General features: G+C 41.4%; 2 protein-coding genes across 4 annotated transcripts in view; one reads left to right on the forward strand and one right to left on the reverse strand.

The window, feature by feature from the left end:
• WRN (WRN RecQ like helicase) overlaps positions 1-14,275 on the reverse strand; it is a 164,628-nt gene extending 150,353 nt beyond the window's left edge. For all 3 annotated transcript variants that reach the window (XM_045286810.1, XM_045286808.1, XM_045286811.1), the window contains exon 1: positions 14,187-14,275. The gene's annotated coding sequence lies outside the window, so the exon portion shown is untranslated. The remainder of the gene's footprint in view (positions 1-14,186) is intronic.
• Positions 13,786-14,765, forward strand: part of PURG (purine rich element binding protein G) — a 36,787-nt gene continuing 35,807 nt past the window's right edge. Inside the window, 1 exon segment of the mRNA XM_004696493.2 lies at positions 13,786-13,864. Coding sequence (XP_004696550.2) covers positions 13,786-13,864 — 79 coding nt within the window.

Raw genomic sequence — 14,765 nt, forward strand, 5'->3', positions numbered from 1 at the left:
ACTGGTACAGATAGGAACTGGAAACACAGGGAATCCAGGGCGGATGATCCCTTCAGGACCAGTGGTGTGAGTGGTGATACTGGGAGCGTAGAGGGAGCGTGGGTTGGAACGGGGAAACTAATTACAAGGATCTACATGTGACCTTCTCCCTGGGGGATGGACAACAGAAAAGTGGGTGTAGGGAGACGTCAGATAGGGCAAGATATGACAAAATAATCATACTTTACACAATTGATGTATGTATGGATTGTGATAAGAGTTGTATGAGCCCCTAATAAAACTATTTTAAAAAACCCTATAATCTACTGAAGTATATATACCAGTTATAATCACTCATTATAAATATTAAGATGATAAACATAAAATACATGATTTACTAACTGTATAGAGCACTTCATACACATTAACAGTTATTAATAAGTTTGTTTGTCACACATTAAAAACCTTTGATCGAAGTCAGAAATTGATCCCAAAAGCATATGTGTAATGTTCTTAACCTTAAATATATTTTTATGAAGTTAGAAAACATGTTTTCTATGTCAGAGAGAATCACTGGCAAAATGCCAAAAATTCTATAAACAAAATGATTTTTTAACTCATTCACACTTTGAAACAAAAATGAAGTTCAGTAACTCTTCCCTACAATCATCTATAACACTAAACTCATTCTAATTTGAAATGCCGAATTCTCCAGCATGAATACTTTCTTTTCCCACAAAGAATTCTATCTAAATGCTTCCAGACAAATAATTTGACAGTAAACTTGTTTACAAATTCAATATCTTTGTCTAATTGACTTAGACCTTGGGACAAATAAAAAGCATATGAAAAATTAAAGTTGTGGGACAATTTGCAATAGAGAAGTCACTTAACGGACATGAGGTTTCTAATTGTTGATGAAAGTGGTCTTTCACCACTGGTCCTGTAGGGATCATCCGCCCTGGATTCCCTGTGTTTCCAGTTCCTATCTGTACCAGTGTACATCGTCTGGTCCAGCCAGACAGTGGTGTGAGTGGCGATACTGGTAGGGTAGAGGGAGACTGGGAAGGAAAGAGGGAACCGATTACAAGGAACTATATGTGACCTCCTGGGGGACGGACAACAGAAAAATGTGCGAAGGGAGACGTCGGACAGGGCAAGATATGACAAAATAACAATTTATAAATTATCAAGGGCTCATGAGGGAGGGGGGAGCGGGGAGGGAGGGGAAAAATGAGGACCTAATGCCAAGGGCTTAAGTGGAGAGGAAATGTTTTGAGAATGATGAGGGCAATGAATGTACAAATGCGCTTTACACAATTGATGTATGTATGGATTGTGATAAGAATTGTATGAGCCACTAATAAAATGATAAAAAAAAAAGAAAGTGGTTCTTTCAAGGAATCACAGTGATCTTATTATTTAGCTACTATGTTGATGAGTATGAACAATTATAACACATATTTTTCTAAAATCCTGTCTTTTATCATTACATAATACTTTATGTAAAAGTACGCAAAGGGAAAAACATCATTGTACCATTAAAAAAATCACAGATTCCTCTTTAATACTGTATTTTTATTTTCTTTCTAGGATTACCTTGCCTCTCAACTTTTCATCACCTTTTTAAAAGCCTGTGCTTTTAACTAGACATAGGATTTTTGCAGTTGCTGTTTTTAGTTGGTTCTGATTTCATTTTGAATAGCCTAGTCAGTTTGTGTCTGTTTTCAGTAGGGAAATCCATCTCATTCACAGTCAGCATAAGAGCCTGAGCTACAGAATGAAGCACTGTCTGGTGCCGTGCCAGCCTCACAAGTAGTGCTATGCTTGAGCCCACCATTGTAGTTACTGTGCCGTCTCATGTTGGCCTTCCTCTTACTTGCTGGCCCTCTACTTTACCATGCATTAGTCCCTATTTCATGACATGTCTGAAGGACAGAAGACAAAGTCTCACTGTCCTCACTTCGAAGGAGCATTTTGGCTGTACTTCTTCTGAGATAGATGGGCGTGTTCTTCTGATAGTCCAGAAGTACTGAACAGTCTTCACAAGCACCATCCTTTAAAGTCTCACGGCCAGTGAGTCCATTCTGTCTCACTGCAACCCCACAGGACAGAGTAGAAGTGACCCCTTGGGTTTCTGAGTGTGAAAATCTTTACAGGAACAGAAAGCCTCATCATTTCCCATGTAGGTGATTTCAAACTGTTGACCTTGGGATTAAAAACCCAATGTATAACCCACTACTATACCACCAGGGCTCTCTTGGCAGTCCATGGTATAGTCAAAATGTTTCAGAGCAAGAGCAAATTTACTAATGGCAAGGATAAGTTATCTGCCTGTTTCTCCAACAACGAAGTCAAACCTACTTCTGAAGAATCCTGAAGAAGGCACAGAATTGGGCAACATTTAATTCAGTGCACAATAGGTTGTCATTAGCTGGAGCCGACTCACCAGCAACTAACACACATATGGACAGATACCTATGCAATCTGTAACTTACTGTGGAAGATATCATTTACAAGGTATTCTACGTTGATTTTGAGATTTTATTCTCTATTCACTAACCGGACTAGGGTGGGATGGGGGGAAAGAAAAAGTAACCAAAGAAACTGGGGGAAGCACTCATTCCATTCTATAACTAAAGAGGTTTTTCATGGTTCTAATCGATGACTGAAGCCTAATCTTAATTTCCCTCTAAATACTTCCAGCTGGCAACCAGGAAAGCAAAATAAAAAGATCTAGTAGCATCTGCCTGGTTTAAAAGGCAGTAGGAAAAACAAATTTTGAGATCTTTATTTAGATGATCTACTAAATTTTTATAATTGTCATATATAACTATTAGTAAAGACAACGATTAAAATAAAATGTAAATGGAGGGAGTCAAATAAATAGGATTAAGGCATATGGAGTCCTGGTGGTGTGGTGGTACAGTGGTTATGCATGGTTGCAATCTGCAAGGTCAGTAGTTCAAAACTACCAGCCACTCTTCAGGAGAAAGATGAGGCTTTCTACTCCTTTAAAGACTTACAGTCTCGGAAACACAGAGGGGCAGTTCTACCCTGTCCAATAAAGTTGCCCTTGAGTTGGAACTAATGGCAGTGAGTTTGGTGGTTTTTGACGTCAATCCCAACTCATAGTGGCCCTATATGTATAGAGTTTCTGAGGCTGCAAATCTGTACAGAAGCAGACATCTTTCTCACTAGGAATATCTAGTGGGTTTGAACCACCAAACGACCAATGCTACCCAACAGTGCTACTGGGACTTCTAAAGTATAAAAAGAACCACTCAAATAAACAGAATAAAATTCAATAAAAATGCTAGTAGCAGGGGCAAAAGATAAAACCGTTTTCCATAAGCTGTTTCCAAGTTAGAAAGCCAGTATGCCAGTATACCAGGAACATGACTTTACTGGAACTAAATCCAGGCAGGACTTTGATCTTGTTAAAATATAAATTTGGATTCAATATAGCTAGGATGGAAAAGCAGAGGGTCAAACCAGAATGACTGAGGTTGAAGCCCTGCATCTATGGCACAGTGAAGTGCTTTATAAGTGAATTATACAATCCAATTGACTTATTATTTTTAATGAATTTCCTATGGTCTGTAAATAACTACAGCCAGTCAGCTGAAATAAACCACTATAATCTGGGAGAGGGGAGATAATGTTTCAAGTGAGTCCGTTTTAAACTTGCTTAGGCTGCCTATTTTTATTTTTACATTTATTATTTTTATTTTATAGGGCTCGTTATCAAGTGGTCATTATTAAGTTGCCTACCCATTATGCACTACTCCTTTTTAACAGTTCATAAATCATTAATTTAATTCATTTAACTTTGTATTATGTAGATCCACAATCAATGCTCATGGAAGTAGCAGTCAAGAAATCAAATCTGCTTTGCTTCAGGCAAATCTGCTTTAAAAAAGACTAAAATGCTTAGTACAAGGGAACGTTAAGAAGAACAATTTGTGAACAATTTTTCCTTGGGTAATAATGAATTACAATAATTAAAAATTTTTCAAAACAATAAGTGGAACATTGACTTGCCTCCTAATCTGACTTCCCAGTGTTCTCAACGGATTTTTTTTCCAACTGATTTTTTTACAGTATCAGCTTACCTTTATCAAAATGCTAAAGTCTCATAAAACAATTTTGCCACGGTGTCTCTTAGGGCAGATACTGTATCTACCTGTTTAGGAGGAAACAACACTCCTAAAGTGACCAGATTTCAAGCTTAATAACAAGCTTTCTAAGAATAAATCTAATACAAAATGTGTAAGACATTGGTAAAAAGGAGAGTGGGGTCTACCTTATGGTGGCCTAGTGGCTATGCCAAAGACTGCTAACCGCAAGGTCAGCAGTAAGGTGACCAGACGTCCCACTTTTGGAGGGGCAGTCCAGATTTTTAACAATTTTTCCTGCATCCCGCGGTGTTTTAAAAAAGCCCCAATTTTTGGAAAGAATGCACGACAAGCTAGCGTGTACGGTTTTCGGCTGCCATGAGGCTATTTCGCCAGGATATGAGTTTTATCAATGGTTTCCCGCTGGTGTCCCGCTTTACCAATGTTAAAATCTGATCACCTTAACTAAGAGAGCAAGTAAGGGCCAGAGAAAACTCACAAAATTTCTAAGTAACAAGCATAATGCCTTAATTAATGTTCTTTATCATTCTAGTTTCTACTATTCATTGCAATGGCTGCACATAAGTCACCAACAAAATTCAAGCTTAAAGGGTTTGTTAAGGAAGTTGTAATACCAGTGAGAACTGCTCAAGGTTCAGGTGTTTATCAAGACATGTAACAAAGTTTTGTCACACCTGCTAACAAATGCACAAAGGGCATAGCACTCTGCTATAAACCACAAGCCAAAGGCATTAGCTTAAGCCCTATGGGTAAGCAAACCCAGCTCCCGGAACTAAGTGCCCAGAGGCACCCCACACCACAAGCCAGCCTCCTGCACAAAAGCACTAGGCTTTACTTGCTCCATGGGTTGGGAAGTCTATCACTGTGCTCCATGCTCTGGCTCCTGGTTCTGCTGCTGCTCCTCTGATGGTGCGGCTGTCATCTGCAACCAGGAGGTTCCCGCTCCACTCCAGCTCTTGCTAGTAATGAGATCCTTCCTCCTACTTCTGGAAGGGCTCATTTCCTACACAGCAGGATGCCACTCCAGGGAACCTGGTTCACAATGACTAACAGGCAAATCCTATCAGTATCTTCCCCACCTTCTTACTAGGGCCATGCAGGGATAGATCATTTGATGGGAGTTATAGACTTTGACTAGAAGAGGTACATTAAATAATTCACTGCCCCTGCAAATAGATCCAAAATTGTCAAGCTATTTATTAAATCAATGAATTCCAGAAACAATACCAAGAAAGAAATATCCCTGTGATTTTTCACCAAACCACAGAAGTTAGAAGCTCACTGGGAAGAGACTGCTCAAAAGCAGGCAATATTAAAAAAGAAAACAAGGGAAGTTTTGTGTTCCTTTAATCTGCTACAGGTGTGGCTAAGGTAAAGTCTTGGCTGCTTAGTAAGGTTTCCCAGTTGGAGCCTTTTGGCGTGGCCTATATAGGTTGTGCATCTCAAATAGGTAGAGTCTATAGTCTTGATTACTATAGCACACAGCCAGGGTCACCAGGAGCTGAACAGAAACTAGGTCAAAGGTGCCCAGTACTGGAAATATTCTCCCACTGGGTTTCTATGTAGTAAGTAATGGTAAGCATTTTTCCCAATGACAGGTTGCCCACCTGGTTTACCCACCAAGAGAAGTTCAATCACCTTCTCCAAGACACATATTTCCCTCCTCTCCATCCACCCTCTGAATCTGAATTTTCATTAAGGGTCACTAAACACCCTTGCAGGTATGTCTGTTGATTGGGGGTGACTGTTTCACTCTCACTACCATCAAATCAATGCCAATTCTTAGAGACCCTATAGGACAGGTAAAACTGCCCAGTGAGTTTCTAATACTATAACTCTTTGTGGGAACAGAAAATCCAATCTTTCTCCATCGGAGCAGCTGGTAGGTTCAAAGTACTGACCTTGCAGTATGCAGCCCAATGCATAACCACTATGCCACCAGGGTCCTGGAGTTACAAAAGAACAATGTTTGTTATATGGCAGGAACTGATTAGTCTTCTTCTCCCTCGCCCCACTACATGAGAAAGTGACCACAGCTGAAGTGAAATCTCCTCTGTCAAAGTGTTTTTAAGATGTACAAATAAAAGGGTGATATATGGTTTATGAGCATTTGAGACCAGCTTAGAAGATGATATGTGAGAAGAGATGCCTGCCTTTATCTTGATGCGTATTCTTATAGTAGTGTTCTCATCCAATATTTGTCCACACAGAGGAAGCACATCATCCAGTGTGATCCAAGGATTATAAATAATTAAATCCGAGACAGGAGGAGGGAACAGTATTAAAGCTTAAATTCTGAGCACCCAGTTCACGGAAGGCTATGGATGAAAATTAAAGCCCAACATCCATTTGCAGGTCCCCATGTGAATTGAGCCTCCAGACAATCCACTCTCCCATTGACCAGTGATATGAATAGTCTGCCTCAGAATACCTTGGAAAGTGATATAATGATGCTGATATAATTTTGTTCTATTTTTTCATATTTTTTTACTTGCTTTTCAATTGAGGTTTTTCTGTTTTATTTTGTTGTTGTTGGGTGTTTGTTTTGCTTTTTTATGTTTTCCTGTACATGAAATCCAGAACAGATAAATCTATAGAAAGAGTAGTTAAATTAATAGTTTTTTAGGATTATAGCAGGGGAGGCTGGGGGAAATGGGAAGCTAATGTGTTTTAGAAAGAAGAAAATATTCTAAAATTGTGTTGATGATTGTACCTCTTTTTAATATGATTAAACAATTGAATTGTAAAGAAATAAATAAGACCAATAAGAGGAAGCTCATTCTGAACTACCAAACAATACAAAACTCTGATAATTAAAATAAGGTAGAACTAGTGCTAAACTAGAAAAATATATCAATGGAGAAATGACATGCTCACAAACAGGCTCATGTAAATATAGCAATCTCACATAGAAAGAGGAAGCATTTCTTGCCTTCCATGGGGAAGACCTGGGTTAACTCTAGACGGATGCAGCTCATGCACAACCACTGCCTCTCAATGGTGGTGGATGTGTTTCGGTGGAGCTTCTGGACTGGGAAAGGCTAGGAGGAAAAGCCTAGAGACATACTTGAATGAAAACCACAACTGTGCTATTCTGCAAGCAGCCATGGGGATGGTGCAGGATCAGATAACGTTTCATTCCACTGTGCATGGGGTTGCCCTGAGTTGGAGGCCAACAAACAGCAGCAGCAAATAATAGAAAATAATAAAATACATCTCAAGATGGCAAATCCTGGAAGAAATGTGCTATGTGAAACGGAAAATACTAATAAGCATCAGGAGTAGTTATCATTTTAAGATATAAAGTGTAACTCTGGTTGTATGTATCTTTGTATCTACAAAGAACAATTCAAGAGCATACATTTAAGTGTGGCCCCCACAGGGTACAGAAGCAAAATTGAAGCCAGGCGTGTGAACTTTACTATTCTATAGTTTGTTTCTCAACAAGCAGGTAGGTGAGTCTCTTTCTCTCTTGCAACTTGAAAGTAATCACTAAGATCTGAATGGAAATAATAAAGTTGATAGTAGCTTATGTTTTAAAAATTGGAATCCTGAGGATAAATATGGTCATAGTGAGAGTAAAAATGAAAATGAGAGGGCAGGAAAGAAAGGAGGAGCAGGCTGACGATATGCAGTAAATTTTAGTAGCCTCTCCAATTTCCATTAGCCTTTTCCACCTCCACAGTGCAGAAGAGCAAAGTTTTCTGAGTGGATCAAGGACGACGAACAAGTGCCAGGAATAAAGCTCAGTTGTCCTAAAACCAACAGGAAACCCCACCTCCACCGCCATACAATTGATTCAGGAATAGGAACTATGAACTATAACCTCAACCCAGTATCAGTTCTCTAGCCTACATCCCTTGGTGTAATTACTAGTTCCAAAGTGGTTCAACTACACAAAAGCTCAGTACTCTCCTTCAATGGTTGTTGAAATAAATGCTTTTACTCCTGCCAGATGTGGAGGAAGAAACATGCAGCCATGGTGTAAGCAGGCAGTCATCTCACAATTGTACCAGAAACCACTCTGATGTAAAGGCCGACACTTAGAAGAGGCACACTCCCAGAGAAAGTCAGCGCACAGACTAGACTTGCCTGACAGTCCCTCTACCTCAGAATGTGTCAAGTAAGTAGGCCAACTGATATGCTTTTATAGAAGTCAATTTCATTTTAGTGCTTCGATTACCTGCAACTGAAAGCATCTTAATTGACAGGATGAGATAACTAAATGCTACTAGCATCTTTAATGATTTTAAAATATTGCATGAAATTCCATTTTCTTTATCCATCATAATTAATTTAACAATTTCGTCTATTGATGTCATTTGGGTTGCTTGCACAGCTTATGACATTTAAGTAACACCCAACGTGGGAGTGCATACTTGCTTGTAAGCATTCATACTTTTGTTTCCATAGGATAGATTTCTAGACGTGAAACTATTGAGTCACATAGTATTTCTACTTTTGTTTGCCTTCTCACCAATAATTATTCACAACAATCTGCTAACCCCCACCCCCCCAAAGGTAAGGCTAATCAAAGAAGCCTACTTGGAAGGAAGGCTTCCGCAGTCACGTGGTGAAGGGAGTTGATCTCAAGCTGACAACTAAGAAAAGATCCTCATGTCACCTGCTTTGCCTACAAACACAGAACACTTCAGTAAAGTACAGAAGTCCATTTGTGGGTAAGCATGGGTTGCAATATAACCCCATGTAACTCTAAACCTAACTTTTCCGGTGTTAGAAATAGATCAAGTTGATGGCATTTGAACTGGAGTGAATGGCTCATCATTATTACCATAGCTACCATATAGCTATGCATATAACCATCCTACGTTTCGTTCCTCCTCCCTTGTCTCAGGGGTCACAAACGTTGATGTATAATCATCTTTTAAGGGAAATAGGCCCTCTCCATTTTTCACACTCTCCAAATGTCTTGGCTTCACCCTGATCCTTCAGAAGGACACAAAGTAATTTTCAATGACTGAATTCCTCTATAATCTCAATTCCAAGCATCCCCCTCTCCAACCAATACTTATTACAAGTTTTAAATTTGCTCCCTTTAGAAATCTAATTCCAATTTATTTTATAATCATTTTATTGGGGGCTTATATAGCTCTTATCACAATCCATACATACATACACTGTGACAAGCACATTTGTACTACCTATGGTGCCATCATCATTTTTAAAACATTTTCTTTCTACTTAAGCCCTTGGGATCAGTTCATCATTTTTTCCCCTCCCTCCCTCACCATCCCTCCCTCATGAACCCTTGATAATTTATAAATTATTATTATTTTTCATGTCTTACACTGACCAATGTCTCTTTTCACTGACTTTTCTGTTGTCCATACTCCTGGAAGGGGGTTATATGTAGGTCATTGTGATCAGTTCCCCATTTCTCCCCCACTTTCCCCTTACCCTCCTGGTATCGTTATATAAATGTATTTATATATAATGATAGGGAAATAGATAAATATACATATATTTATATGTTGAGTATTAAGGTAGCAGACAGACATTGGGCCTCTACTCAAGTACTCAATCAATGCAAGAACACTTTGTTCAAAAATTTGACATTCCATGATGTTCACCTGCCTGACATGATCGCTGAAGACAAAATGGGTGCATAAGCAAATGTGAAGAAAGCTGATGGTGCCCAGCTATCAAAAGATATAGCACCTGGGGTCTTAAAGGCTTGAAGATAAACAAGCGGCCATCTAGATGAGAAGCAACAAAGCCCACAGGGAAAAAGTATACCAGCCTGTGTGATCATGAGGTGTCAATAGGATCAGGTATCAGGCATCAAACATCCAGACAAAAAACCTTATCAATGTGAACGAGGGGGAGCGCAATTGGAAACCAAAGTCCATCTGTATACAATTGGACATCCCCTCACAGAAGGGTCACACAGAAAAGATGAGCCAGTCAGGGTGCAGTACAACACCAATGAAACACACAACCTTCCTCTGTTCTGGATTCCCTGTGCTGTGAGCTCTTATCTGTACCAGTATACATGTTCTGGTGTAGCCAGATTTGTAGGATAGAATTGGAGTCATGATAGTGGGGGAAGTGGGGGTAGCACTAAGAACTAAAGGAAGGTTGTGTGTTTCATCTGTGCTATACTGCACCCTGACTGGCTCATCTCTTCCTTGTGGCCCTTCCGACAGGGGATGTCAATTGACCACTGATAGCTTTGGGTCTCCACTCTGCCTTCCCCCTCATTCCCATTGATATGATTTTTTTTTTTTTTGGTGTTTGTTTTGTTTGGGGTCTTTGATGACTGATACCTGATCCCATCAACACCTCATGATCACACAGGCTGGTGTGCTTCTTCCATGTGGGCTTTGATGCTTCTCAACTAGACGGACTAGACTGTAAATCTTTCCAGAAGCAGACTGCCTCATCTTTTTTCCAAGGATCACTGGGAGGTTTCAACAGCAGCCTTTCAGTTAGCAATCCAATGCTTAGACCACTAAACCACTAAGGTTCTTTAAAACCTGTAGCAGGTGAAAAGTAATTGGCTTCCCTTTAAATCTGTGGCCACCAAGCTGAATTCCTACTACATTTCCCTAGCCCATTCACTGTCCTACCCTCCTAAGATTACTGTTTCAATTTCATACTACCTCTCCCATAATCACTCTCAACTGATGATCCTGCTTCAGGTTTTATTTAAGAAATCAAAGCAATCTGAAAAGAGCTATCATACGTACCTGCCCTAACATCTATTCACACAATTGTACCTGTACCCCTCTCCCTCCCCTTCTGTAACAGTGGATGAACTACTTATGAGAACTACTCAGTACTATTTAGGAGAACTAGGTTCACTACTCTTTCATCTACTCAAGGATGTTGCTCTAGCAATTTTTTCCCCCCACTCTTCTCCTGGTCACCCATTTTTCCCTTTTTACTCATTTACAAAAATTCCAACCAGTATATAAGCATATACAGTATTCTCCCATACTAAAAAAAAAAAAAGCTCAACTCTCCAGCTATCTGCTTCTTCTTCCAACTACAATAAAACTCCTCAAAAGTCTTCTACAGCAGTGTCTCTATTTCCATTCACTCCTCTCTTCAACACAAAGTAGCCACTCTGCTCCCAAAAAAGCGCCTCATAAAGGCTACCACTGGCCTTCTTTGTGTTGCCAAATACTCTCTCCGATCCTCAGTCCAATCTGACGCAGTCCATCAGAAACACAATGAAGTACAACATCCTTCTTCAAAGACTTTGTGACAATGCTCTCTTGACACTACCTACACCAGTAAATTCTTTCTCAGTACTCTGATGATCCTTGCCACTCCTCAGTTTCTAATCAGTGCTCCAGGATGCATTCAGTTAAATACCTCTTCTCTCCCTTACAGACCATATCCACCCTGAGGGCTTTAAAAAGCATCTGCAGCACATTGAAGATGTCCACATTTTATCAACAACCTGGACTGCGCTTAACTTCAAATTTGTACATCTAGATATTTTTATATTTAATGGTTATAATATACTTAATAGGTATAAAATTCCCCCAAAACTGTCTTCTACAAATTTTTTTATTCATTACGGGCACCTCCATGCTCCTCCTCAGGTCAAAAACCCTAAAGTTATTCTTGACTCCTTCCACATTCTATACCAATCTATCAGCAAATGCTGTTTATTCTACCTTCCAAATATAGTAAAACTCCTATCTCCTCTCACCATTGCAGCTGCTACAACCCTAGTTCAAGCCACCATTACCTCTCACCTACTGGCCCCTGCAGTCTAGTCTCAAAAAAGTACACAGGGTGATTCCGTTTAAAAGATAATTCAGATCATGTCCCTTTTTCCGACAAAGCTCTCTATCAGCTTACCATTTCCCTCAGAGTACAAGCCTACAAAGCCCAACACAATCTGATCTTTGTCCTTTCCTCTTGGCCATCACCTCCTACTATGTTTCCCCTCCATTCTCACACTGCTTTCTGGTGCCCTTGGATGTCTTTTGGTTACACCAAAGAGGTTCCCCCAGGACCTTGGCACTCACTTCCTTCAGTTTTTACTCAAAAAGTAAAGGCCGCAGGAAAGCCTTCCCTAACCATCCCCTTGTACAGTAACAGCTCCCAGCTCCCACCCTACAGCGCTCTTTTCCAGTTATTCTGCATCGGGCTGTCAGCTTCTCACATTTAGCTGGTTGCCTGCCTCCCTCCACTGAAAACTAAGTTTCAAAAGAGAAGAGATTTTGTCTGTTTTTCTCATTGGCATCCTCAATTGCTAGAGCAGTGATCAATAAATTATTTGAATTAATAAAGCACAGCTAACTGCCGCCACCACCACGGTCAGTTTGTCATACTGTGGTGGTACCGTGGCTGTAACAATGGGCTCAAGCACGACAATTCTGAGGATGGGGCAAGGCCAGGCAGCATTTCCTTCTGTTCACTGAAAGTTGAAATCTACTCACAGAGCCTAATAACAAATTCGGCCAATCTATTTAATGACATCAAAATCTAAAAGAGGCCTCAAAGTTAACACACCCAACAAAATAAAGCCTGACAAACTTTGACTTAAAGTTTCCAAAATTAGCATCTTATAAATTGTATTACCCTCTTCCAAAGGGAGTAGTACTTTTTTTACATATGCAAATGTATCCAGAAAACAAATTTAGCCAGGGGAAAATTCATTAAAAATTGAATGATTTAATCTCATAAAATCCAACATAATATGATAAATTAGAAACAAGAGGTCATTTCCTTTGGGTTTTTTTGTAGAATTGTGGAATGGCTCAATTTCTGCAGCAGCAAAATGCTGTGTCCTAAGGATGAACACCTATGAGTGCATAACAGGTCAGCAGCCACATCAAGTGTGGGCAGAGGGGCAGGAACACACGTTTGAACTGAAGGAAGCTTTGAGAAGGCCTGCAGGCTTTCTGGGCGCTTTTCCTGAGAACTCAGGATGGATGTGGGAATACGTCCATTTCAAGGAATTCCCCCACACACTACCCAGGGGAGTAGAACTGAGCACCTCCAGGTTCTGAGGTGGAAGCGTTGCTCTAGACTGGGTTGGTACTGTACTAGAGGGAAAGCACACACACTGTAAAGATAAAACCAGAGAGCTGATTTAAAAATCAGACTGTTCACAAAGGAAAATGATCAATTCCCAGAGTGAAAATTATAGCGCCTCAGACAAACAAGCAGTCTCCAGCAGGTGAATTAAAACAACAAAGCCATGATTGGCTGAATGACAATGAAGGAAGTTGAAGGCAGCTATCAGCCAGCAGGACTAGTGAATTTAATGGGCCTGGTGGCTTAGAGGCTTTCACATTGGGCTGCTAACCCACAAGGTCAGCAGTTGGACCCTACCAGACACTCCACAAGAGAACGATGAGGGTTTCTGCTCCCACAAAGATGGATGGCCTGTGGAAATGATTGGATGGCAGTAGGTGGCGGAGGTGGTTCTACATATATGTAATATTAGCCTGACTTGTTACGAGTATTTAATTGTAAGGGTACATGCTTTTCTGTTAATTACAGGATGGTCACAAGATAATGGCAGGGCATACTTTTCTGGGCACATAGTATTAAAACTGCTTTCTCAACCATGTTTACTTTTACCCCCATAGGGTCCATTGTAATACCGATTTATTGCTAAATACGAGGCTTTAAGGGCCTCGTATCATTTCATATCCTTGCCCTTGTTTGACCATAGAGGATGGCCCACAGGAAACGAGTAGAGGAGCATCCTGCATCTGCCCGACCACAAAGAAAAAAGTATTCCCCTGAGGCATACGGTGCGGGCGATGGACGGGTCTCTCTGCTCCTGTAAAGAGTTAGAGTTGGAAACACACAAGGACGGTTCTACCCTGTCCTATACAGGGTCGCTATGAATCAACATCGACTCCCAGGCAGTGAACTTAAAGTTTGACGGGTATATGGTTAAGTCAACACACCGGTTAAAGAAAACCCGCTGTTAGAAACTGTAATTTTAAAATTCAACATGGATTCCACACTCCTGTCAAGCTTTAAGACTGGGCTAATGCTCTGCTCACACCGAGAGTGTGATTCTCGACTCACATACAACACTCAAGTCCTAGGGTAGGGAAGACACGTTACCCTAAGAAGAGCAGGTTCAACTGGTCTTTTCCTTGGGACGCGCAACACAGCAGGGCCAGGAATTCTGACATCGGACCTAGACGCCAATTCCACAAACTTCTCTCCCGCGCGGCGGGACGCGCGCCCCAGCGTCGCCGGCGCACAAAGTTCGCATCAGCGGCAGGAGGCCCAGATGCCCCACCTCTCCCTTTGAAGTCCTGGCGCCACCCCCTGTCCTCCGCGGGTCGGCGCGCAGCGTTTCAGCCCACCCACCTGGACGCACGCATGCGCGAGGACGCGCGCTGCCGCAGAGCACCTCGGGAAGTGTAGTCTCGGTGCGGGTGCCGGTGGGCCGCCCGCGTCCCACATCCCTACCGACTCCGGAGATGTCAGAACACTCTCTCCACTCCGGTCCTTCTTGCCATCTTCACACCTGTCCAGTCGCCTCCCACTCACGCTCCATCCCCAAGCGCTGAGCGTCGGTCAGGGCACGCCCCGAGGGAGAACGCGAGACCCCCTCTTCCTTCAGCCGGCGGCGCTGGGGGAGGCGGGGTCCTCTGCCCGCCCCCCTCTGCCGCCCTCTCCGCCTCCCCCTCCCCT

The sequence above is a fragment of the Echinops telfairi genome, unplaced genomic scaffold (assembly GCF_000313985.2).
Source record: "Echinops telfairi isolate 266 unplaced genomic scaffold, ASM31398v2 ScPeMD7_9;HRSCAF=40, whole genome shotgun sequence".
Lineage (NCBI taxonomy): Eukaryota > Metazoa > Chordata > Mammalia > Afrosoricida > Tenrecidae > Echinops > Echinops telfairi.